Genomic DNA, 27906 nt, shown 5'->3' on the forward strand with positions numbered 1-27906 from the left:
CTTCTAAAACCTGCAGCTTTAAAATGGCGTTGCATATTTTCGCTGCATTTTGAGTGAGTGTTATTCTTCTGGAGTTGCTTGGTGTGCTTCAGTCACTTTTCTTGGGAAGGGAAGTTGCATCCTTCTCTCCACACATGAATAACCTCTTAATATATAGCATTGCATAAATCAAAAAGGATGTCATTGAAGCCACATGTCTTCCAGACTTCTGGAGGAATGTCATCTAAACCTGCAGCTTTACGATTCTTGGTCTTCTTTAGTGCAGATAAAAGTTCCTTCATTGTAAAATCTTTCTCAATATCGAGTTCCTGTTCAACAATTGGCTGAAATGGTTGATCAGCCTCTACTGGTTCATTTCCAAGTAGTTTTTCAAAGTGTCCTTTCCATTTTGTGCATTTTCCAGAGTGTTTTCCTTTAACTTGGCTTTAGCAGAATGTTTGCAGACATTTTGCCAAAGCTAAGTTAAAGGCAAACACCCTGGAAATGCACATTTCATTCTAAATATCTAAATATTCATTTACTTGTCTGTACATCCAGTGTCACAAAAAAAACCATCATCATCACAAACATTAATGAGAAATGAATTACCTCCCTTTATCAGTTAAAAATCATTAAAACCATTTCCTCTCCAAAAATTCAAAAACACAAAAAACATCCAACACGGAGTTCATAGCTCTTTCTCGTAATGATGTTGGGTATTAAATGTGCGTATCACGTTTTTTTTTTTACATTAACTACCAGAGTTATAAAATTTTTGAAGTAGCTCGTGTGCAGGTCAGAATGCTGCTGCAAGGTAGAAACACCATAAAATATCCCTTGACCCATGGATTTTGTAAAATGTTGTGCTTTAATAAGTACAAATCAAAGAAGAGATCTTTCAAAAAAATAAATCTTAATATCTTTTTACAAAGTGAAATTCTAACAATTTTAGCGATGACAAGAACCCCTGCTTGACAATGTAAGAATGGGTAAAAGTCTTATCTGGGTCCTACTCTTCTGTATTGCATGAAATATTCCCAAATTTTGTTTATGGAAACTTTGATAATGCAAAAACTAACTGAGAAATAGAACCAAAGTTCTTGTTAAGAAAACAAAAACTACAGATTTTTTTTTCAACATTATTTTTTTTTTCTATTTTATTAAATAATTTTTTTTTAAATAAGGGTTTAAAAAATTTGTCCATAATTTTGGTCAATTTGTTTCAACTCATTCCGTAATGGAATCGTCTTTTACTTTTCTTTTGTCCCTCATCTGAAGATTCGTTGGTGGATCTTCGAGATTCAATTCTTTGCGAAGATCAGACACATTCCTTTCCCAATGTTTTTCAAAATAGACGGACATCAAAAATTTGGCCTGCCTGCCACACCGGATTGCATACGGCAGATATGTCTTCCGGTAAAGCTGTGAATGTCTGAAATAGAAAACGAACAAAAATTCAACTTAAAAAAAGGTTAAAAAGAAAATAACAAATCCATCCTTAAAATATGACAATTCAATCAGCATTTCACAATGAAAGTTCCATTTCAAACGAAAGCATCAAAGATGAACGCATCAAAATATTTTTTTCGCTGCATAATAAAATTTTATGCAAATGTTATTTAACAAAAAATCTCCATCGACAAAACTTTTATATTTACCTCTTGATGGCTTCACTTGAATTTGTGATTGCTAGTTTGTGTACAACCTACCATCCATATCACTTGACCAAGTTTCACCAAACTTGATCAAAACATCGTTTATGATCAAATTTAGAACCGAGTTAATTCTGAGATATCAAGGTTCAAGTCACACTGTTCGCAAGAACTTTGGTTCTATTTATCACTTTTTTCATTATCAAAGTTTCCACAAACAAAATTTGGAAATATTTCATGCAATACAGAAGAGTAGGACCCAGATAAGACTTTTACCCATTCTTACGTTGTCAAGCAGGGGTTCTTGTCATCGCTAAAATTGTTAGAATTTCACTTTGTAGAAAGATATTTGGTGAAATGTGAAAAAAAGTTGCATTTTCTAAAAAAATAAATAATAGAAAGTCCACTGCTTATTTTTTTTAAGTTTTGAAACTTGTATTCCAATGTCACCATTGCTTACAATAAACCTTTCTATTATTTAACACAGACGTGTTTGCCATCAGGCATTTAAACATTATACTTCACCAACATCTGAAGGAAGATGTGCCAAGCATTACCACCGCCATGGCACATAAAAAAAAAAAAAATGAAAGAAAACCTGTATTTTCTGAATGAAGATTCTGTTATGAATCGAAATATTGAATTTAATTTTAATAAATAAATGTTTATTTATTGAATGCCAGAGGAGCAGTGACCGGCAAATCGTAGAAATCGTGCCCTGATGGTATTAGATATGGCAGATAGGTTACCATAAAATTGCTGCTTCGTAGGAGGATCTTGCCAAGATATATTTAACACTGTTTGTAGCATACGAGTATACATGCTGTCTAGTTTTCTTTCCAATCTTTTGGTGAGTGTCCAGGTCGTAGTATTGTAAACAAGGACAAACTCCACCGCTGCTCTGAAGAACTGCCTTTTCAGTTTGTCAGTTAGCCTTGACCGCAGTTTATTCAATGCAGCCCATGCCTTTGAGATGGAAATTTCGATATCTTTCTCCATGGAACCTATGTTGCTGCCCAGGTACGTAAACTCAGTGATTTCTTTCAGTATTGTCCAATCTAAAGCTTCAATCTCCCCCTCCGCCTTGAAAGTCATAAACTTAATACTTACTTGGGTCCTAATCGAAGAGGTCCAAAAATAGCCGCTGTGTAGCACATTGGTAGTCCAGTCTGAAGAGCCTCTATCCATTTGACAACCACCTCTCCCAGCATATGGGGAGGCATGCCCAGCAGTGAATGAAGGAGATCATGGATCTGACGATATCGCAGCATTATGTACACTAGATCTGGATCATCGACAAAATGAACAGGGCGTCGACCATCAGGATCAAATCCCTAAAATCAAATTCAGGAAAATAGATTCATTTTCAAGTGCAAAAATGATTATACAAGTAGACCAGGCAATCAACAATTTTTCCAAGAAAAAAAAAAGGTGCTTATGCAGAATAATACAGACCATGCTAAAGACGAGATTTTATCGGCATACTCTGGTAGGTTACATAACCTACCAGAAGGTGCCAAAATACTTAGACAATAAAATCAGCTGAGAATTGGCGCAATAAAAATATCTTGCAGAAAATAATAATACTTTCAAAAATTGGTTCATCGTCATTACCAAATGAATCAGGGTTGATGCAAATTTTACAAACCGTGTTATTTTTCAGATTTTCAAGTTATGAGAAGCCTCATAAGTTTTCAGACTTTATTTATACAGGCATTTAAAATTGTTTGATACTCTTGAAAATTCAGAATTTTATTGCTATACATTTTATGAGATGACCTATTTTTATAATTTCAGATTTAAATTAACAGCTACAGCAGGAATTGGAATACATTCTACTAAAGCCTAATTTTCACAGCTGGTGAATTTCAAAACTGTGAAGACACTAGAAAAACGATATGCAATAAAATTGTTTTAAACTTGAAAAAATTCCACAGAAACATGTGGAATGCTCCAAACTACTTTTGAACCATATTGCATGAATCAAGCATCATTTTTTTTTTTTTGGAGTGGCATAAGAGATTCAAGGAAGGTAGGGAGTCTGTGAGGGATAATGAGAGGTGTGAGAGGAGTAAAGACATAAGAACACCAGAGTTGATTGGCCAAATAAAGAATTTCATGGATAAGGACCCTCATGTTTCTTTAATAAACATTGTAGTCTGTCCCTTTTGATACTAACTAAAGGGATGGATTGCAACGAAACTATTTCCAATGAAAACTATTTCCAATGAAAACTATTTCAAATGAAAACTATTTCCAGTGACCTTTTATATTTCATGTATAGCTGAGCACTAGGACGTACTAAGAAAAATTAAACACATATATAGTGAACTTTATATATATTAGTACATATAATATTAGTATTATATAAACTTTATATATATTAGTACATATATTAGTATTATATAAACTTTATATATATTAGTACATATAATATTAGTATTATATAAACTTTATATATATTAGTACATATATTAGTATTATATAAACTTTATATATATTAGTACATATAATATTAGTATTATATAAACTTTACATATATTAGTATTATATAAACTTTATATATATTAGTACATATAATATTAGTATTATATAAACTTTATATATATTAGTACATATAATATTAGTATTATATAAACTTTATATATATTAGTACAGGGCAAAACAATAGGAAATTTTTGATGAACATAATGAGTTCTTGTTCCCTGTAAGGAAAAAGTGGTTAAAAGAAAAAAAAATATATATATAAAGTACTAGCTGTACCTATTGGATATTTGGGTTGTGTGTGCAGAGAAACCACTTTAGACAAAAAACATGCACCTGCATTATTAAATGTACCAAATGAGCATTTGAATAAAATTATTTGAAGTCTTAATATCTATTAAGGCTGTGTTTTTTATTGAGAGATTGTTTTGACAAAAGGTTTGCACCTGTAGAACAACATTAATTATCAAATGTACCAAAATGTCATTTTCAACACAAGGTATAATTGAAGTCAAGTCAACCAAATGAATCACGATGGCTAAATAAAACACAGCTGGAGTGTGTTTACAATGACAATACCATCCCAAAATGACCATTTTAGGTGGTCACAAATACTTATATAATAACAACCTGAAAAGATATTGTTAGCTGACAAATGAGCCTAAGAAGAATAAACCTATTGAATTCCTGTGTTTGCATCTCCTTCCTAACACCAACCATCCCTCACCAAGAATAAAGGCATAATATTTTTATATATCAGCGTATCGTTCTTTAAAACACATCAGAAATACAACATACTGACTTGACGTTGCTCGATAATCTTTACTTTCATTTTTGTTTCGTTTATTGTCAGAAATATTTGTTTCACATTAAAATCGATCAGATGTTTTACAAAATGCTGAAAATTAAATTATCTTCTTCTATTATATGAAGGGGACCTGTGTGTGTGTTTGTGTGTGTGTGTGTGTGTCCGCTAAAAACTTTTCTCATACGCATCGTACACGCACCAACTCGAAAGAGCAATTTCTCAGACAAATGATATTGGAAAATTAGAAAAAAATGGTCAATTATTAAATAGATATTGTGTTGGTCACCTGAAATCCTCTCTTTCTAAATAATTTCAACAACTGCACATGCATCAACCATTGTTCTCTGAACTAGTTTAAATACAAGAATTTTCGATGTGATTTCGTAATCAGTGCTGTGGCCGAGTGGATTAGGAGGTTGTCTCATAGCCATTTGTTTTGAGGTTGGTACATGCCTATTCAAACTGGGTTGTTTCGTATTTTGTACTATTTACTGGGAACTTTTTTTGATTGGTGGTTAATTATATTAAAACAAAAAACAATTTCCTAATTTTAATTTTTTTTTATCAGCGGTTTAAATTAACTGAGGGTTAAATTTTTATTTAAAACGAACAAAAATTCCAATCCAATTACAATTCTTTAATGAAAACAACAAAAAAACAAAAACTTTCTTTTGTTTTCATTTTTTTTTCACAGTTTTAAATTCATACAAAAATTTGGGATACAAAACCAATGCAAAAACCAATGCAAAAAAACAATGCAAAAAACAATGCAAAAACCAATGCAAAAACCAATGCAAAAAACAATGCAAAAACCAATACAAAAACCAATGCAAAAAAACAATGCAAAAAACAATGCAAAAACCAATGCAAAAAAACAATGCAAAAACCAATGCAAAAAACAATGCAAAAAACAATGCAAAAAACAATACAAAAAACAATGCAAAAAACAATGCAAAAAACAATGCAAAAAACAATACAAAAAACAATACAAAAAACAATACAAAAAACAATGCAAAAAAACAATGCAAAAAAACAATGCAAAAAAACAATGCAAAAAACAATGCAAAAACCAATGCAAAAAACAATGCAAAAAACAATGCAAAAAACAATGCAAAAACCAATGCAAAAAAAACAATGCAAAAAAACAATACAAAAAACAATGCAAAAAACAATGCAAAAAAAAAACAATGCAAAAAACAATGCAAAAAACAATGCAAAAAACAATACAAAAAACAATGCAAAAAAACAATACAAAAAACAATACAAAAAACAATGCAAAAAACAATGCAAAAAACAATGCAAAAAACAATAAAAAAAACAATACAAAAAACAATGCAAAAACCAATGCAAAAAACAATACAAAAAAAAATGCAAAAACCAATGCAAAAAACAATGCAAAAAACAATGCAAAAAACAATACAAAAAACAATACAAAAACCAATGCAAAAAACAATGCAAAAAACAATGCAAAAAAAAACAATGCAAAAAACAATACAAAAAACAATGCAAAAAACATTAATTCCAAAAAAGGAGCTGATGATTTGACGACTTTTTAATGAAAACATTTATAACATTAATCGCGTATGCACTAATCGTCAATACCTTTTTCATTTGAAATAACTCTAATTTGTGATGTCATAACATCTACGTAATCATGGTCACATTGGTAAAAGGGTTTGGTTGCTAATTTCAGTTATGCATGTTCATGCCCAGCACGCATCATTTTTTTCCGATTATATTTTTTGCACTCTCCCTCAGCTCTCACAATGTTTTTTTTTTACAATCGGGCAACGCAGGATGCTCCCTCACTCCCATTGTCACATGAGAAGGAGGAGGGCTAAGACCCCATTGCACGCTTTCTTCCCCTTTTCACATTACTACTTCTGTTAGACTGACCCCATTTTAACAGCAAGTGTCTGTATACAAGATCAGCTTAAAAAACAAAACAAAAAAAATTGTATACAACATCAACAAAACGAAAAGCATAAAAATAAATTAGCTTACATTGTAACTGAGAAATCGCCAATATTCTTTGCCGAGCGTTCCATCAGGAAGACTTCCAAGATATTCAAGGTCAATTGTTTTCGAACTAATGATTGGCTTGTCGCTGGGAAGAAGGAAAGAAATAAAGCAAGAATGAAGAGCAAATTGTGACAAACATTTTTGAGCATCGATAAATGTAGCAGAATTGAACAACAACATTAGGGAAACTGATTATGTGTTGAATTTAATGAAGCAAATCACTTACACAAACGTTATTTCCATGGCAAGTGCTCGTCTGAACTCCAATCTCTGGTCCCCCTCGCCAATCTTTCACGAAAAACACCCGTCTAGCCGAATCCACTGTGAAAAATTTCCCCCACTCTTTATCTGTGCCTAAATCAAAACGTGGATTCCATGAACAAAGCTTATTTTTTAGAACTGCACGCCTGTGGAACTCTGTTCTGTCTGCCTGCTTCCCACCTGACTACAACTTGGATGTCTTCAAGTCCAACGTTAACAAATTCCTAATGAACCACCCCCTTAAGTAAACACTTCATCTAATCTCCACACTAACCTAATGTACTTGCAATAACCCTTATCCCTGAGTGGCTTCCGGGCCTTAATAAGTCGTGACCACTGTGTAAAAAAAAAAAAAAAAGGTGTGCCTCTCTCTATCCTGTCGGGTGACGGAAAGAGGGAAGGAAAACGAACGAAAAGATTTTCATTGTAGAAGGCTTAGTAATATACATATGGCATTAACTAGCATAGGACAGAAACTGCTATGAAAAGGACAAGTTGGAAGCACAAGATGTTTTTTTTTTTAAGTCTTTTGACAACTGAGAGAGAGAACGGGTGTTGGAAATTACAGTTGAAGTTAGTAGTGGGAAATTCGGAGTCTGAACAAATATTTTTCTTTATTTAATTTCCTTTTTTTATTCAATAAAATACATTTTGGTTGGGTTTTTCTGCTCTATGGCATAACTTTTTTCTAAGGTTGCTTAATGCCAAAACATACTATATATTGCAAACGTTTTATTGGATACAATTAATTGAACACAAGGTGCACTTTTATCCAGAGCTGAGAAGAGATGTTCATACATTTCCCAATAAAGCACTGGAGTTTATTTGTGTCGGTGGAAAGAAAAAAAAGGTTTCAATAAGTGTGTGCATTATTTATCTTATGTGTCACACTTATGTCCGAGTGACTGTCGTTTAATTGTTATAGACTTCCATTTTTTGTAATAAATAATTTCACCAAGGTTTCGATTATAGCTGATGACACTTAAGTCATCTATTTATTTTTTTTTTTTAAATAATCTTATCAAGAATTCTTCATAAGTCTTGGTTTTGGTTCCGATTATAGCTGAAGAAACTCAAGTTATATATATATATACATTTTTTTCCATAAGTTTTGGTTTCAGTTTTTATTCAATCTAATGCACCTAAATCATATGGATATATTTTTTATATTTGGAATTGCAACTTTATAATATATAAATCTCGATAGAACATTAAATCTACAATAATATATATGAAATCTGTAAGAATTAAAATATTATATTTAAGCGTACTTTACAACAGGGCGACACCAGGCATCCCTGCTAGCTTAGATAAATACTTTTACAGTTTTAACAAAAGAGCTACAATGATATCAGAGCATATTCATTTACATTGAACATCTTCAGAATGCCAACATAAATATATTACATATGAATGAGTCTCCTGTAGAATTTCTAGTAACTAAGAATCATTTGTCTTTCATTTTATTTCTTTTTATATCAAAAAAATTGTGTTTTGCAACCAGTTCAAACATGGAAACTTTAAATGAAAAAAGAATTGACACCAAATATGTTTACACACGAAGCCGTGACGATTTCTTAATTAATTTATGCTAAATTCAAATCTTTCAAAATCTTCAAAGATTTCTTTCTTTTCACACTTCCGTGTACTTTTTGTAAGGTTTGCTAATGTTTAGAAATTGGACAAAAGCCCACCAAGTGACTCTTGTAAACAAAAAACAAAAAACAGAAATATAAGAGAATGAGAATAAGATGATGTAAATAAGTAAACACTGGAAATAAAGAAGTAAAATTCTTCAGGTGTTGTGCATGGTCATTAGTTTCCTGGTCTCCTGGTCAATAGTTCAAAGTTTTACAAGTGAATGAAGCTAGAAATGATTGAATGACAGTAAACGGAAGAGAATGAGACTAATCGTATAAACAATGTAAGAGTGAAAAGAGGAAGAAGAGGAAAAAAAAATGTACAGGTCAAAGGGGTCAAATGTCATCTAGTACAAAATAAAAAGTTGCAAATTCATATAATTTACCTCCTTTACAGAAAATTAGGCACCAGGTCAAGGGTTTGATAAAAGTATTTCTGGATTCAAACTTGATACATCCACGTTTTCAGTAGATGTCAGTAACCACTTAGCCAACGTTACCCCCACCCCCAATAAAAATTTATAAATTGTGCCCTTACTTTAGAATTTGTTGCCCCTCAGGATCCTGCATCATTTGTTCGCGTACTTTTGTCAGTGCTGCATGACCTGTCGTCTCTCCAAATGTGCTGATCATATCTGAAGCAAAAAATTACAAAAAGAAAACTTTCATTTTTGTAAAACTTTGTATAATTAATTTCATTCAATATAACGCATCACTCAATAAGTCTTGAGCCGAACTAATGAAAAAACAACTTGGATTATTTGGATTATTTAAACTACTGTTCTCATCTTTTTGTTTTATGGAAATCGCTTCAGGCAAGGCATGAAGCCATTTGATGTAAGGAGCAAAAAATACTACTTCAAGGTCAAAAATTTGTCAACAATAAATGTTAAATAAAATAGATTTTGATAAAAAAATAGCAATTTTCCCCTTTTTGTCAGATACTTCACTCAATGAATATGAGGACTAAAGAATAAAATAAGGAAAGCAAGAGTTTTGAGGTTGCCGAAAATAAACCCAAACTGCCAACTCACTTCAGGTGAATCTTGTTGGACTCTGGAATCTTTCTGTCGAATTTGGGAATCTCTGTCACTTTGAACAAAGTGGCATTCTTCTGGAAGTTGAAGGTTCAATCCTCAGTACAGGCAATATTAAGAATACAATTGTGAATTAAAACTTATACTTGGTCATGGCTGACTGAACGAGAGCATACTACCTCCATGAATTAAATAACAGGTTCCGTTTTAAATTCTATTTAGATTCCCGAGTTTGACAAGATACACCTGAAGAAGGTTAGAGATGATATTAATCAAAACATTCCGAGAATTCATTTTTGAACAATTTGTCTTTGCTCTCAAAATATATTCTGAATCATTGATTTGCTGTCATTTTTGATCAACTTCAAAATCTAATATGACTTCTCCACCTGTGTTTTGTATTACTATTTCTCTTTCCACTTCATTAGTTTTTTTTTTTTAACTGAATTTTAATTTATTAAAATTTGAATACTTATTGCCTGTTGTCACACTCTATTGATCAGTCGTCCATTTTAATTAGCACATGGTGTGCATCTCTGAAGAAAAAATTTAGAACAATTTTTTTCCTCTGATTTTAGGGATGTTGGTCGAGTCTGAAATGGTTATTTTTGGAAATCTATTTATATATCTGCACACCACACATACTCAGTTAATTTCTGAAAGCAGTCCAACACAGGATATGATGACGATATGATCTTGTGAGATAATGGCATTCTGCATTTGGTGCACTGCAGCATCTGCTGCAGCTATACAGTTGAACCTAGAGTTGTCTCTCCAGATGCAGACCTGAGATAGATGATAAGGAGACCTAGGTTTACCACTCCAGTATTGCAGGCAAAGTCCGATGAAAAGGCAAGCCAATAGGGTTGGAGCCAATGCAGCTGCTAGAAAGGTATTCCAATGATTTACCATCCACTTCTTGAGACAACATGTACTAACATGTAAAACAGACGTTAAATCAATGCTGATAGTGATGATAATGATGATGATGATGTAAAGCAAAAAGCATGTTTTTTTAATTATAGTTATAATTAATTAGTTATAATTAATTATAGCTATAATTAATTATAGCTACAATTAATTATAGTTATAATTATAGTTATAATTAATTATAGCCAATTTTTTTCTTTAGAATAAAAGACAACAATGTTTAGTTTTCGTATTTCAACTATTTTAAGTGTAAAAAGGTATTCACATTAGCTCCTCAAATTTTGTTGACATTTTTTATTTTTAATTAAAAACGAGAAAATCTCTGCAAGTATTTATTTTTCAATCATCATCATGTCAATTCTTTTTCAAATAACATGCAAGTTCAACCGCATCATTCTCACTGGGGAGGAGGGGATAATAGAACTGCTAATGCGTGTTAACAGCAGCAGCTGCATGACACATATGCAAATGACCAGACCAAGAAAGAGAAAGGAGAAAATAAGAGAAAAAAAACACCATGTGGCGAGGACAGAAAAAAACACGTCGGCATGAAAGACTTTTAAGCCTGTGTCGAGATGGCAGGGTTTGATTAATTACATGGCAGACGAGATGAAGAAAAACACCTCTAAAGCAAGATGCAATGCATTAGTTTGAAATGTACCATGAATAAATGCCTTTCGTTTCAACAGAAAAAGCTGAGTCGAATTTCTTCCTTTGTCTGTTTGTTTGTTTGTTTGCATGTTGGGTCCGAGTGTTAAAATGTCACAACATAGTCAGAGAAAACTAATGACCACATTACATCCTCATATAGCAGGTCTCACTCTACACATCCAAGGATATCATGAGGATAAACTGTAGAGATCTTCCATGTTATGTGTTCTCTCTGCAACATTTCCATACACAATCCTTTATAATAAGCATGAGGGGAAAATGGATGTACACATATTTAAGGCAATGGCAGAATTCTCAGAAAACGAACTCCAGTCTGTAGTGGATGGTAACATTCAATGCATAAACTAAGTTTCTTTCCTTTAATAATTTCAAGAAACTTTCTCAATCACTAATAGTCGTGACTAATAACACCTGAGAATTCTTCCTTTAAATTTTTCAACTTAGCATTCGCAAGCAACATGAACTGAAACAAATACATTAAGGACAAAATTTTTCTCGGTGATGGTCACAAAGTAGGTGTTCAATTTAGTAGAATGTTATAATTGAAAACTGATCCCCGACAATAAAAGTCATAAAAAATATTTCTTTCAATATTTTTTTTTAATCTGAAAGTTTTTAATCAATGAGATTAACGTGAAAAAAGAAAAAATATAAATTGTGGAATTTAGAGGGAGGGTCGATTTCCTAAACGTCCGCGAATATGGCGAAGACTGCTACAAAAAAGGTGGGTTCTCTTTATTGTGCTAGAAAATTACTCATACCCGAGAGTATCCAGTATCTCTATGAAGCCACCATTCACCCATGCATGGAGTATTGTTGCCATATCTGGGCTGGTCATCTAATACTAGTCTCTTCCTCTTTAACAGAGTCCAAGGAAAAGTCCTCAATGTAATATGTCCCACATTGTCAACTAAGCTCCAACCCCTGTCTCATCACTGCAATGTTGAAGCCCTGCGCCTGTTTCACAAGTATTTTAATGGAATATGCTCTGATGCATTCATTGCACTTGTGCTCCCTCAATGTGCATACCTCCGACAAACCTGCTAAGCAACAATGCTCCCCCCCACCCCCACCCTTCATTGTAAGACTTTCTAGATGTCGGAAAGCATTTTATTCTAATAGCTTTGTCCCTTGGACTGCTAGACTTTGGAATTCCCTCCTGGTTACCTGCATCCATGATCGTACTGAAACGCAGAAATTTAAATGTAATGTAAACTAACATCTCATTCATATTAACTAAAGATAATCTCAAATAGTTGCACCTTACGTCTAAGTAGCACCACGCCTTGTTTGGGATGAACATGACAAAAAAAACCTAGTTTGGCCTCTTCCTCGTCTTTGAATCTACAGCGATCTAGGCGGAAACATGCAAGCATTCAAAAACAAAAAAAAAGAGAACACGAGTAACAAAAGAAAAACTAAAAAAAAAAAAAAGAACAAAAAAGACAAAGAAAATAAAATTTAAAGAAAGAAAAATTGGAAAGTGTGAAGTAAAATAATGGGTGAAATTATATCAAATGAAAAAATAGAAAAAATGGAAAGAATGAGAAGGAGGGGAGAGAGAGCAACAAGAAAGAATGAGAAAATCATCATCATCAGTTCTTTTTAACGAACATTCAAATTGAAAATCATCATCATCAGTTCTTTTTAACGAACATTCAAATTGAAAATCATCATCATCAGTTCTTTTTAACGAAGATTCAAAGTGAAAATCATCATCATCAGTTCTTTTTAACAAACATTCAAATTGAAAATCATTATCATCAGTTTTTAACAAACATTCAAATTCAAAATCATCATCAGTTCTTTTTAACGAACATTCAAATTGAAAATCATCATCATCAGTTCTTTTTAACGAACATTCAAATTAAAAATCATCATCATCATCAGTTTTTTTTAACGAACATTCAAATTGAAAATCATCATCATCAGTTCTTTTTAACGAACATTCAAAGTGAAAATCATCATCATCAGTTCTTTTTAACGAACATTCAAATTGAAAATCATCATCATCAGTTTTTAACAAACATTCAAATTCAAAATCATCATCATCATCATCAGTTCTTTTTAACGAACATTCAAAGTGAAAATCATCATCATCAGTTCTTTTTAACGAACATTCAAATTGAAAATCATCATCATCAGTTCTTTTTAACGAACATTCAAATTGAAAATCATCATCATCAGTTCTTTTTAACGAACATTCAAATTGAAAATCATCATCATCATCAGTTCTTTTTAACGAATATTCAAAGTGAAAATCATCATCATCATCAGTTCTTTTTAACAAACATTCAAATTGAAAATCATCATCATCGGTTCTTTTTAACGAACATTCAAAGTGAAAATCATCATCATCAGTTCTTTTTAACGAACATTTAAATTGAAAATCATCATCCTGACTCTCTCGGCTCCCATTCAGTGAGCTCGATTTCACTCAACATCTCTAAGAAACTTTATGAGGATCGATTGCAGAGAACTCTCCACAGCAGTTCTTTTCAAAAAACTTAAGTTGGCCTCTCTCCCACATACCAGGGAATTCCAAATCTTTTTACTTTTAATTATATATATATATATATATATATATTTATAAAATGGTGAGAAGCCTTGACTGTCATTTGGGCGGTCGGGTTTCGATCCTGGCTTGAGGCAGTTACCTGTCTAGCCACACTGATGAGCTATGAAACACCAAAACAGTACAGTATGTGGATGAATATATATATATATAGTCTAAGGAAGTTGAAGTAAAAAAAAACAAAAAAAAGACACTTTATCAAATCTCCAATACTAACGATTACTACGATACTATCCTATTGATTACTGTACACGTACCCTAATCCTCGAGTGGCTTCCGGGTCTTGATTAGTGGTGACCTCCATGTAAAAAAAAAAAAAAAAGATCGTTCGAACACTGAAACATGTATGAAACTTATATCTCGATACAAGAAAATTATATTTACAAGAATTGTCTCGTCAGGGTTAGTAAATATAGTGTTCGCTTACATCAGATCAAAAGCGTTTGAAAAAAAATGTTAATTCTTTTAGAGTTTGCTTTCTAATCTGTTTAAATTTTACTAAATTAATTTCGTTTGAGTCAGCATCGTACATCTTTGTTGTTTCAGTTATTGGTATTCTCACAGGAACGACCTCATGAAGGTTGCCAACATCCTTAAATGAAAGTGGCACTATAGAACTGGCTGGATTTGAACTTGGTACACCCAGGTCATCAGTCCGCATCATTAGCTACTGTCACTTTCTTAATATTCAAATGAAGAGAGATGTTAAAGATTATTAATATAGTTTTGGGGATCAAAAATCCTGTGAAACTGCAGTTAAGTGTTAAATTAAGCCACATTTGTCATTTTTATATATGGTAAAAACAAAAATACTCACCATCTCTAGATGGGTTGTACAAACACATTGCAGCTGATCCGACTGAAAGAAGGACTCGTTGAAAAGGAGACAATTGTATATGCCCTTCGTACAAGACATCGTAATTCAGATTTTTCTCTGGAGAATAATCACTGGGATTGTCATCTGTTGTTTTTGAATGAACTGGAAAGAAATGAAAACAAAAATATAAAATACTTCTCAATGTTCCAAAAGTAATGACTCCTATTTTTATTCTGCCCGAATGGATCAAAAGGGATTGCAAATTGCATTGTTATGATGACTGAACTTATGCATTCATAGCCTGAAAATTTCATCTCCCTGTTGCAGATAATGACGATGTGAGACTATAAAAAAGCAACTCCCTGCGACGGATCTGCATCAGAAGCAGAGACACGTCATTGAATTCCTTGCAAAATTGCATTAAAAATGGTGGAGACTATGCAGAAAAATAAATTCTGGAGCACAAAAGTCACTCGTTTTAATAATATTACTCCCGTTTTTATAGCTCTTCAACTTTTTGAGCTAAAAAAAAACCCAAGAATGTTTTACTTTTGGAACGACCTTCGTATAACAAAGTGCACTCCTGATGCCCATGTACCACCATTGTTCATTGTTGGTAACAATGTATTGAGGATGCTGGTGACTATGTATTGAGGATGCTGGTGACTGTGTAGAAAAATAAATTCTAGAGCACAAAACGTTGCTCGTTTTAATGGTTCAACATCCGCCTTTGTAACTCTCCAACTTTTCAAGTTAAAAAAATGGGTACTCATGCACTTATTGATCCATGCTGAAATAATAACGTTATTATTTAAAAAGCCATTCTTAACATGGAGAGGGGAGGGTGTTTTGTACCTATTCTATACTTTAACTTTACAATTGAATAAAAAAGCATATCAAAATTTTAATTAAACTTGGAAATACGATTTAAAAAATAGTGTGGATCAGTAAGTGCATTAGCACTAAAAAATTACTTTTCAAACGACCCTCGTAATATTCCTAGGACAAAAAAAGACATTCTTTTTTAATTTAATTAATGCTTGTTGTCTGTTTAAGTGCAAGCGACGTTCCTAAAATAATGACTTATTTTTTATTCAATCTGAATGGATCAGAAGAAATTGCAAATTGCATTGTTATGATGACAGAACTTATGCATTTATGACCTGGATATTTCATATCTCTGTTGCAGATATTAACGTTGTAACTCTTAAGAAAGCATCTGTATATCTATATAAAAGCCAAGTACGTCCAAGGATGGAGTACTGCTGCCACATCGGGGCAGGAGCTGCTAAAAACAGCCTATCCTGCCTTGAAAGAGTACAAAATAGACTTTGTGGCTTGGTGGGGGATGCCCTTTTCTCTTCCCTGCAACCTCTTTCCCACAGAAGAGACGTAGCGAGCCTATCTTTGTTCTATCGTTATTTCCATGGCAAATGCTCGTCTGAACTCCATTCTCTGGTCCCCCCTCGCCAATCTTTTTCAAAAAACACCCGACTAGCTGAAACCACCGTCAATAATTTTCTCCACTCCTTATCTGTGCCTAAATCAAAATATAGATTCCATGAACAAAGCTTTTTTCTTAGAACTGCACGCCTGTGGAATTCTGTTCCGCGGCGCTTGCCTGTTTCCCTCCCGACTTCAACCTGGATGTCTTCAAGTCCAACACAAACAAATTCCTGATGAACCGCTCCCTTAAGTAATGACACGTTATCAATTCTCCAATACTATTACTACACTATCCCATTGATTACTGTACACACAATAACCCTCATCCCCGAGTGGCCATTGGGCCTTGATAAGTGGTGAACTCCATGTAAAAAAAAAAAAAAAAAAAGCAACTCCTGTCATGGTCATGCAGGAGCAGAGATGTGTCATTTAATTCCTAGCAATAATATTAACTGTTGAAATTAATCTATATCACCAAAGTTGTATTTCTGTATACGTTTTTACAATGTTTAGACTGGGTTAGTATAATAATTTCTCCTATAATGATTTTTATTAAATGTAATGTGTATAAATATGCGTAGTGAAGTGTCTTATTGCATCGAGTAGAAATCTTTCCAATAAGTTAAAAAGAAAAAAAAATGTAGTTCATTTTTTTTTTTATCTTACGTAGTTTTTAATGCTGTTATAATTGATCAAAAAATTTCACCGCCTTCGGTAGTGTTTTTCTTACTTGATATGTTCGCGTGCGAACGGGCGTGGTGGGGTGTCTTATCACATTCACGAGCGGTTTACAAAAGTATAAGTGCCAAACACATTTTTATGTTTCTCGTTCTTTTTTGGGGGAGGGGGGTATTCCGTTAATCACATTTTTTTTTTTACTTTATTTGAAATGACCGCTTAAAGATTCTTTAATGTGATGTGATAAGACACCCCCACCACGCCCGTTCGCATGCGAACATATCAAGTAAGAAAAACACTACCGAAGGCGGTGAAATGGCACAAAATAGTCCCAAGGTCTAGGGGTTCATACCATGTAAACGGTAAATTACAGGGAGACAACAACTCAATATAGCCATCTGAACGGAGTCTCATAATATGGCCTTTGCTGAAAACACACCCAAAGACCATCATAGTTTTAGAGAACTTGGTCTTCACACGGACTGTAGTCACCTGTTGTTCTGTGTATCCGCGATGTACGACAGTTACCTCAATGTCAAAGTTGACGGCATATCATAATTATTATTATTATTATTATTTACTTTTTTGTTTTTTCAATAAGGAAGAGGAGAAATATCTAAAAAGCGGGAAAACAACAAAAAAAGACAAAAGAAAATATTAGTCAAACAATAATGAAACAAAAACAATTTTCGTTTGACGTCAATTATTTACCGGCGGCGTAAATAGAATTCAAAGACGATGAATTATGTTTTGATTTTCAAAAATTACGAAAGCAAAATCGTGTTTTTTTACTTTATTACCGTTTTCCGAGAGAAACCCCCGGACAATTGTATTTCGAATGTGTCGCGTATTATTTTTGGCGAGAGTCGCTCGCAGAATTGAACGAAGACCTTGACGACAACAAAGTAAAGACGAAGCCATTTTGTATCGCTTAACACCGGTTTTTAACTTCTTTTCGCAATCCGTAGTTTCGTATTTAGAAATTCCGAGGACAAAAATTTTTAAAAAGTTGAAAAGCTAACAACATTAATTGGTACTAGTGCAGTGGAGTGCACTTATTGATCCGTGCTGAAATAATAACGTTATTATTTAAAAAGCCATTCTTAACATGGAGAGGGTCAGTAAATGCACTAGCACCCATTAATTAAATTATAATCATTTATAAGAATTATATTTTACCCTCAAAATTATTATTTTTAAAAATAATTATTAATAGAAAAACAACAAAAAATAATAACATGGCCGATATAAGATGGCCATGTTAGGTTTTAAACAATATTTACAAATCGTGTATTTCTTGTGTTTAGATGCTTAAAATAAAATAAGTATTAACTCAAAATGACTCCTCATGTAATAATATTTAACATAAGAAACATTTTTTTAATGCCTACACAGAATTATTTCGTCGCGATCAACTCAATACTGGATTTTTTTTTTTTTTTTTACATTTTCACCCCAAACAAGGCACATTGCCACTTTGGTGCAGGGCCAGGGGGACTACTATCAGGGGTAACATCTACTGGGGTAGTATGTGGGGATTTGGCCAGCAAGATGTCTGTTCACGTTACACTTGAACTTCTGCATGTTAGTACAGTTGGGGAAGCAGGGACCTGGAATGGAATTCCAAAATCTAGCGGTTCTGGTGAAGAAACTACTGGAGTAGAAAGATCTTTTACATCTAGGGATCTCTGTGTGGGGGTGAGATTTAGCTGTCTGTCGGATTTGTCGAGAGTGTTTATGTTGTGGGGGCACAAGTGCTTGCAGTTCGTCAGAGCATTCTCCATTAAAATACTTGTAGAACAGGCAGAAGGATGCAACATTTCGTCGATGGGACAGAGGCTAAAGCTTATATGCCAGTTCAGGGCCTATCAGATTGGCGACTCTTTTGAACCTTGTCAAGGAGCGAGAGACTAGTAGCAGATGCACTAGCCCAAATATAACAGCAATATTTCATACATGGGCGAATGGTGGCCTAATAGAGATACAGGATACTTTCGGGTGTTAGTAATTTTCTAGCATGGTAGAGAGAGCCTACCTTCTTTGCAGTGCCCCTGGCAATGTTTTCAATGTAATTGTTCCAACAAATATTTCCTGTGAACGTTAGGCCAAGCAGTTTGAAAGATGTACTCTAATATAAAGTGTCATTGGCCATTGCTATTGGTGGTAGAGAAGGTTTCTTGTAATTATTGAAGGAAACTAGTTTAGTCTTGGCGGCATTGAACGTGACCATCCATTTTTGTCTCCATTCCACTACAGATTGGAGGTCATCCTCTAGTGTTTCTGCCATTTCTTTAAATGTTTTCATTTGTTTTCCTGTCGTGTCTGTTATAGAGTGTGGTGTCATCAGCATATATACTCATCTCAGAGGCAATTTTGTCGGGTAGGTCATTTATGAATATTAGGAACAACAGAGGCCCAAGGATAGACCCTTAGGGCACTACCGCATTTATATCATATTGTTTAGATGTATGACCGTCGACGACAACCTGGATTTTTCTCTTATTTAAGAAGGATTTAATTATGTTTAGTATTCTACCAGTGATACTGTATGATCTAATTTTCCTGAGGAGACCCTCATGCCATACCCTGTCAAAAGCCTTAGATATATCTAGAGCTACCGCTCTGCTCTCCCCAGCTTTGTCCACTGAGTGGTATATATGTTCAGAGATTACAGTTAGGATGTCTGCTGTGGAACAGGCTTGTCTAAATCCATATTGTTGGTCAGTCAGAAGTTTAGCATCTGTAAGGTGATGGACTAGAGCATGGTTAATTAAGGTCTCAAATATTTTGGCAAAAAGTGGAAGGAGGCTAATGGGGCGATAATTTAATGGGTCTATTTTTTCGCCAGAATTCTTGAATACTGGTACCACAGAAGCAGTTTTCCAACAGCCCAGAAAACAAGATTCATTAAGGCATTTGTTGTAGAGTTTGAAGAGAACTGGAGCTACTTCAGCTGAGCACATTTTTAATAGCACAACTGGGATGAGATTGGGTCCACATACTTTTTAAGTGTCAAGGTTTTTTATGATAGCATACACCTGAGCAGGGGTGATTTTCAGATTGTCTAGCGTGGCGTCTGTCCGCATAGGAAAGTCAGGTAGGGGATGGTTGAGAGCGTCCAGTGTGGAGCTTGAGGCAAATCGACTGACAAGCATGTTAGCCTTTTTGGATGCTGAGCAAACAACCTTGTGATTGTTGGTTAGTGGGGGAATTTTTGATTGCCCATTATTTACTACACTGTTGTAGATTTTCCAGAAGTCACAAATTCCTAATTTCTGTGCTTCGATGCGTTTTTTAGTGGTTTCAGCAAATTCTCTTTTAGCTGTTGCTATTTCTTTCTTAACATTACTTCTAGCTTCTATGTACTTTTGTCTGTTTGAACTGGACTTATGTCGGTTAAATCTGCAGTATGCATGTTGCCTTTGAGCAATGGCAGTTACACAAGTCGAAGTAAACTATTGAGGAGAGTGGGGCTTGCTATAAAATTTCCGCATGGAGACATGTGCTTCAATTGCAGTTTTGAACCATTCAGTGGTTCATTCAGTGACATTACCAGTTTTTGTTAGTGGTTAATCACCTTGCGCTTGTTTACATTGGTGATGCTTTCAAACCAACATATTTCAGGTAAAAACATTATTACGTACTTAAATGTCATGTTGAAATTAGGATAAATTCAAAAAAATTACGAAAAATGATCGGGTAGAAAAATAATTCAAAGTAAAAGTAGAATTTATCGAATTATCGACTTTCATCGTACGTTTTAATTTGGAAGAGGTGTGCGACCGATCAGTATGACAAACACACTCTACACATTAAAGGCCTGACAATTTTTTTTTACCAACGCATTTCAGAACGTATTTGTTTAAAATACATCTAATACATCTTTTACTGTGCCATTTTTCGTAATTTATACTAATTTCATCATGACACGTAAATACTAATAATGCTACACCGGAAATACATTTGTTTAAAACATCACTAATCTACACAAACACCAAATCAATTTACACCGGTTTCATTCATTGGAACAACAACAAAAAAAAAAAAATCGTAATCCTCAGTTTCGTATTTACAACGACAAAACTGTTATTAAATTATTTTTATGATATATTAAAATTTACATTTTTAATCTAAAGTTTAAAAAAAAAATAGGCTGGTTAATTTGGTTATTTTTGGCAGAATTAATTTGCTGAAAAAATTGTTTGAATGTCCTTACTTATTTACCGTAATTGAGTTTCAATAGAGTTTACTCTCGACCAACTTAGTTTTCTTAAAAATCATTTTTTTTTTTTTTTCAGTAAATAAAGATTAATTACATGAAATCGCTTGAAGATATGAAGAGATTTTATTTCCGAGATGTACAAACACAAACACGAATAAAATGTAAAACTGAGCAAAGTGGAAGACGGCACCGAGCAGACGAAATGAACACGTAACTCTGTCACACTCAGTTATCTCTTCCTTGACTGATGCTCGTCAGGCGTCACTTAATTCTGAAATTTAGCTTGTTGCAAATCTAATCGTTTATATAAATCGCAAATAAAGTTAGTCTGTTACCCCCCCCCCCCCCCAATAAAAAAGACTGACAAAGTCTAACCATACACAACACATCAATATATTTATTTGTTCCTATTTACTTGCCGGAACTCTTGACTCTTTTGTCTCTCAATTTTTCGTCTGCTAAAATTTTAATCACGTGATTACGGTATAGCATCAATAAAATAAATCATTAATTAAAATGCCGCTTGTTATGGATTTAGCTGAATGCGATATTAAAAATCACTTTATTGGCACTTTGTGCACTTAGGTTACCGGGCTGGCGGGTGTCTTGTAACTATTTTGTACTTTCACCTAACAATTTAATAAACAAAATAAAACTTGAAATACCGTTTGAATACATTGATTTAAATTTAAAGTGTTATGTGATTATTTTTTTTTGAAATTCAGTTGAGTTGCGCTTGTGCTTTATTTCTTCAATTAAAAAAAAGTATTTTAATCAGATTATTATCGATTAGACACTTAGCTGAAGCGGGAAAGGGATCGGAAAGGGGAGGGTAAGCAAAAAATTAGTAATTCAGCATTCGGTACTTATGCACTTATGTTACCGGGCTGGCGGGTGTATTGTAACTATTCTGTGCTTTCACCTAACAATTTAATAAAAAAGATATCGTAAAACTTGAATTTAACTTGAAAAAAAAAAAACGGGTTTAAAAAAATAGCACGGATGCAGATATTGCACCACTATTTTACATTTCCAAAGGACTGTTTGAATACATTGATTTAAATTTAAAATGTTTGTGGTGGTGGTGGTGGTGGTGGTGAAAAATAGGGAAAAGGAATTGAATTGAGAAAAAGACGAAGTACGTGTTAAATTGAATTAAACGAACTAGGATTTATTTTGTGAAGAAACGAATGAAAGAAAAGGGTACTACACGTGTTTAGTTTGGCGTGCGTCTCTCGCTGTTAACTGGTGAGAAGGAAAGTCTATTGTCGTAGAGAGAGAGCTAGTATGTATGAGTGTTTCGTTCAACCGCATCCATTTCATTTTAAATAAAGGGGTCACCATTTTATGTTGCGCGTGGCAAGAAAAGGAAATGGAGTAGAGGAACAAAAAATGAAATGCTGGAATAAAATAAACGTCGTTTATTTTCTGTTGAGAAATGTAAGTCTTGGGGGTACACGTGTTCATTCGGCCGTTGATGACTACGCGCGTGGAAGGAAAGGGGAATGCAATAGAGAAACGCGAAGTGGTAAGCCGGCCTGTAGAAAGAGAGTAGAGAGTCGCGCACATGTCTGTGTTGATGGACCAAAGCCGAAGGGGAGATAGAGTGAGAAAGTCAATCCAGGTTATGGAGATAGAAAGCGTATATAGTGTACGTACGGTCTGATAGCTTTTTGTCCCACATAGTAGCAAGTGGTGTGAGGTATGCGCATGCGCGCGCATGCCGAAAAGGCACGCTGTCTGTCCAGCTAGGGAGCTGGTCTGAAAAAGGGCTGGAAACAGCTTGTCTCTTGCTTTTATAGTCGTTCCCAGTGGTCTTTTGTGCATGTATGGATTTCCTTTGAAAGGGGAAGTGACGTTGTCCATGCATGCATGTATGTGAGTACATGTGTGTATGTTAGCGTGTGTGCATATACACATGAATGTAAGTGTATGTACGCGAACGTGAATATATGTACGTGTATGGACGTGGGCGCGTATGTTTGTGTGCGCGTATGTATATGACATATGTCAGGTCATGTCATGTGCTACTGGTACCATGTAACCCAGTACTACCTGCCTCATGGTCGGGTCACCGGCGACTAAACTGGTTCCCCCACCAGGCTTGTTTGGTGAGGAGGGCGGCTAGTCTCCCTGAAGGATCAAAAACAAGACCTTCCAAAGGGCGAATGAACTCTTTTTCTGGGTCAACGGCCAACTAGCACCGTGTATATTTGTGTGTGTGTATATGTGTATTGGGGTGGAGAGAGCTCCCGTAAGCCGTGGTAAAGGCAACCTTTCTAGGAGAAGCAAATCTATGATTTAAAAAACCATAAAGCGGAACACCATTACCCGCATTAAGCTGGTCTGCAGTTTAATTTGTTGCTAGCTATCTTGCTCTTGCTTGTTGCTGGATCTCAACATTTTGAACCGAGAGAGAGACTTAGCTGTCGTACAAAGCTAAGACTCTGTAACATCATATTTGTTTAGATACTCCCTCAGGCATTTGGGCTCATGGATTTTTAATGTCTGAGGGAGTGGCACTCGTCTAACAAGACGTCGCAATCATCATGTATATGACAAGTAATATAGCTTGAAATGTGAACGCGTGTTTTTGTGTGAGACTAGAATAGGCTCGCGCATGTTGTGTAATTATTTCTAAAAAAAACAAGTACTAAAAAATTATGAGTAATGTAGGTAGAAAAGTAACTTTTGTTGTTATTGCTTCGTTTGCTGGATTCTTTGCAATATATCAATTCAATTCAAATAATAAGATAACCCAAATAATAATCTGATTAAAACACTACTTTTATTCACACGTGAATTCATTCAAAATTGTGAAATCATTCAAAATTGAAGAAATAAAGCACAAGCGCAACTGAATTTTTTTTTAATGTTTAATTACACAACACTTTGAATTAAATCAATGTATTCAAACGGTCTTTCAAGTTTTACGATATCTTCTTGTTTATTAAATTGTTAGGTGAATTAATGGTTTATTTTATTGATGCTACACCGTAATCACGTGATTAAAATTTTAGCAGACGAAACATTGGGAGTCAAAAGAGTAAGAAGAATCAAAAGGCATTCTGGATAGGAACAAAAATAAAAATTGTCCAAGTCATGAAGGATTTCTCCTCCATTGACCGAGGACAGAAAAGGTAACATGTAGCATCAAAACAGATACTACACTGTGATCTTGTTTCTTCTCATCAGATCAATGCACAAGTGAAAATGACAGTTACAAATAAAATAACAGGAAAACTTATGAATAAGTTATAAATTAAACGTGTTTTGTTTGTGTACATCAAAATTATCGAAAAATAATCAAAAGTAAAATTAGTTTTTTTTGTTTTTTCTGATATTCAATTCAGCTTATTTATGTATTTATTTGCTTCCCCACGAAAGCAAAATGTGACACAAGGTCGTTTTTAATGTGGGTTTAAACCAGCTCCCCTAAAATAAGGGTAAAAGCTTATTTAGCAGCAAATAAAAAACCGTTCTTCATATAGGGAAAGGTTCATAGAACTTTACACAGACGAGGATAGAGTAGTTCGGCACCGGTCCAAATTCACCTTGTATTATTGTCATTTACACCACATGAAATTAAATAGCAAAATAACAATAATCTTTTGCTTTAAAAGAAGTATAATAAAGAATAATTATATTTATTTATTATTATTATTATTATTAATAATAATAATAATAATAATAATAATAATAATAATAATAATAATAATAATAATAATAATAATAATACTTTTATATATAGAAACGAAGAAACATTATTTTTAGTCATGCAAAAGAAATGGATCAAGTAAAGAATAGATACCCTGTAGCAGACGATGCCGCCCTGGCGGCGACCTGCGCACATTTCAACTAACACCGGTGATTCGACCTTGACATTGGCACAAGCACATGGCGTCGGTTGTTTGTAAACACGTCAAATAGCAAACATGCTCGAATATTCGCCAGCATTATTTTTTTTTTTTTTTAATATATTTACAAAACTTTTGAAGATTTAAAAGAAAAAAACATATATTTACAAAATATTTTTTTTAAGTAACAAAACGAACGTATTTAAATAAAAGGTATTTAAATAAATGGGTGTCTTTCTGTTTCGGATTTTTGCGACCAAGATTGATTTTTATGTACCGTGTTTTTTTTGGGGGGGGGTCTATGTGCGTTTTTAAGACAATTCAATATTTATTTAATTATCGTTTAAAACATTAACTTAATATATTTTTAAAATAATATTTTTTAAATATTAAATTTTGACGAATATTCACGAGCAATTTTTTTTTAAATAAAAGATATTTAAATAAATGGCTGTCTTTCTGAGTGCGTTTTTTTTTTTTTTTTAAATAAAAATATCACTGACCACCGACATACATCGCACTTTAAATAAATATTGAATTGTATTAAAAACGGACACAGAAAAAAAAATGGGCCAAACCGTATAGAATGTGTAGTGGAAGCCAAGACTACTATTTCTCCATTACATGTCTCTTTCTTTCTACTCTTCCCTTTCCCCCTCCATTCATTTCTTCCTTCCTTCCCCCTTTCCTCAAAAATGTGACCAGCAGAGGTTGTAACCAATCAGGATGGAGAACAGGTCTGGTGGGAAAGACAAAAAGAGATACAAAAAGTGGTAAAATCCATTGAAAGCGGTCGGTGGTTCTATGAGAAAATAAAGCTGTGTACGCATTATCAATGTTTCTTTTCTGTGTCTTACGTTATACATTAGTACATTAGGGGTCATTTCGAGTTAAAAGTTTATTTACTGCACCCATCTGGACTAGAGAAAATCACGATTGAAATGTGTATGTCTCGTCTAAATAACTAACGATAATTCTCTGATATGACCGACCAGACGGCAGACGGGTGATCAAAAAGTCAGATCGAGCGTACCGCGTACCGGAAAACGAAATGAGACTAACGAAATGAGCCAAATCGAAATTGAATTTTATTTACGTTTGAATAAAAAACAGTCGAGTTATTTTTATTCATGAAAAAAAAAAACGGGCAAAAAAAAAAAAAAAAAATACGGCCAAAAAAAAAATTATCCACCAAGAAAATAAAACATAACAAATTAATCTGAAAAGCGCAAAGTTCAAGCAAAAAAAAAAAAAAAAAAAAAAAGGCCAAGTGTCAATTTGATCTCATTTCGTTTTCCGGTACGCTCGATCTGACTTTTTGATCACCCATCTGGTCGGCCATATCAGAGAATTATCGTTAGTTATTTAGACGAGACATACACATTTCAATCATGATTTTCTCTAGTCCAGATGAGTGCAGTAAATAAACTTTTAACTCGAAATGACCCCTAATGTACTAATGTATAACGTAAGACACAGAAAAGAAACATTTATAATGCGTACACAGCTTTATTTTCTCATAGAACCACCGACCGCTTTCAATGGATTTTACCCAAAAAGTGTTGGAAGCAAAAAGACGGAGACGCGAGTGGTTCCAGAGTCAGGGGACATAAATGAAAATCACGAACTTTCTATAACCCGATACCACTTGTACGCTGAAATGAATATAAAACCGTTTCGTTTGGAAGTTCCTTTGTTTCTTTATGATTATTCCCAGGTCGGTTTCTACTCCCGTCTTATTAATTTCGACGACTCCCCCAAAAGAGGACCTGCCGAAATGGTGACCTACCCAACAAGAATTATATTATGGTAACGCCATAAATGAACCTTTTTTTATATATAAGTTTTATTCAAACAGTCTTTATTTGAACTTAATGGACTGGTTTTTCTTTTTGGAGGGGGGGGTGTATTTATTAACTGTTTTATTCTTTTTATCAAACAAAAATAGAACTTTTATAATGAAATATATATTATGGACTGTTTTTCAAACATCGAAATTTTAAAATTAAAGCTCTATTTAAAAAAAAAAGACGAGGAGTGTTTTTTTGTTTGTTTTTTTCGAGATATTTTTTTTTACCATTTATCACTTTCAAATTTTATTCAACAATGAAATCATAAAAAGCAAAACTTTACGTTAAATATATTTTTAAAAAATTATTATAAAATATCTATAAAGTCTATTTTTTTATGTCTGTTAAAGTTTGTTGAAAGTTCAAATAAAGTTTATAATTCAATTGAAAAAAAAACACCTCGTCTTTTTTTTTTAAATAAAACTTTAATTTTAAAATTTCGATGTTTAAAAAACAGTTCATGATATATATGTCACTATATAAAACATATAAAATATTAACTGATATATACGCAAGAGTCAAAACAATGAAAAGAATATTCTCTTGTCACAGCCCTAATGATGACCAAACGGGTCACGAGTACATCTAGTTCTTATCAATTTTGTAGTTTTCATTTCTTTTTCATTTCATTCCGTCAGTTGCCATATAGGGAAAAGTTGGTAGTATTTTACACAGAAGAGGAAACAGTAACCCAGCATCCAAATTCGCCTGAATTTCTGGTGGAGCTCCTCATCCGGTCTTGGGTTTCCACAGAAGAAGTACTTCTGTCCTGAGAGTGTCGCTACTGTGGGTTGCTCTTCGCACCTATATGTGTTGTCCTTTTCTTCTTCTGTTTTAGTTGCAGATATAGACGCAGTCAAGGAGTCTGACTGAGCATATTTTGTCAATTGTTTTTGGGCAGTCTTGAGCATGAGAACTTGATCGTACACAGTATATAAGTCAAGTTTCTTGTTCTCCAAAAACCTCTGTCTGATGT

At 33.7% G+C, this 27906-nt stretch overlaps 1 protein-coding gene across 1 annotated transcript; it reads right to left on the reverse strand.

Moving 5' to 3' along the window:
- Positions 1–828: 828 nt before the first annotated feature.
- On the reverse strand, positions 829–17959 carry LOC145254743 (ubiquinone biosynthesis protein COQ4 homolog, mitochondrial-like). The gene is made up of 6 exons (XM_080113482.1): positions 17802–17959; positions 14878–15039; positions 9385–9481; positions 6928–7030; positions 2742–2965; positions 829–1411 (listed from the first exon to the last, which is right to left on the reverse strand). The coding sequence occupies exons 1-6, from the start codon at positions 17920–17922 to the stop codon at positions 1207–1209; spliced, it is 912 nt and encodes a 303-aa protein (XP_079969608.1). The 5' UTR covers positions 17923–17959; the 3' UTR covers positions 829–1206.
- Between the last annotated feature and the right edge of the window lie 9947 nt (positions 17960–27906).

The sequence above is a fragment of the Euprymna scolopes genome, chromosome 30 (genome assembly GCF_053919585.1).
Source record: "Euprymna scolopes isolate OS-2025 chromosome 30, ASM5391958v1, whole genome shotgun sequence".
In the NCBI taxonomy this organism is placed as follows: Eukaryota; Metazoa; Mollusca; class Cephalopoda; order Sepiida; family Sepiolidae; genus Euprymna; species Euprymna scolopes.

What these genes read in the sequence shown, in the direction of transcription:
- LOC145254743 (XM_080113482.1), bottom strand. Translation starts at nt 17,922, where the DNA reads ATGGCTTCGTCTTTACTTTGTTGTCGTCAAGGTCTTCGTTCAATTCTG. An exon ending in GGGGTTTCTCTCGGAAAACG is followed by an intron (nt 15,040 to 17,801) that starts GTAATAAAGTAA and finishes ATTTCTTTCCAG; the next exon opens with TTCATTCAAAAACAACAGAT. An exon ending in GAGGGGCAACAAATTCTAAA is followed by an intron (nt 7,031 to 9,384) that starts GTAAGGGCACAA and finishes CCTTCTTCCCAG; the next exon opens with CGACAAGCCAATCATTAGTT.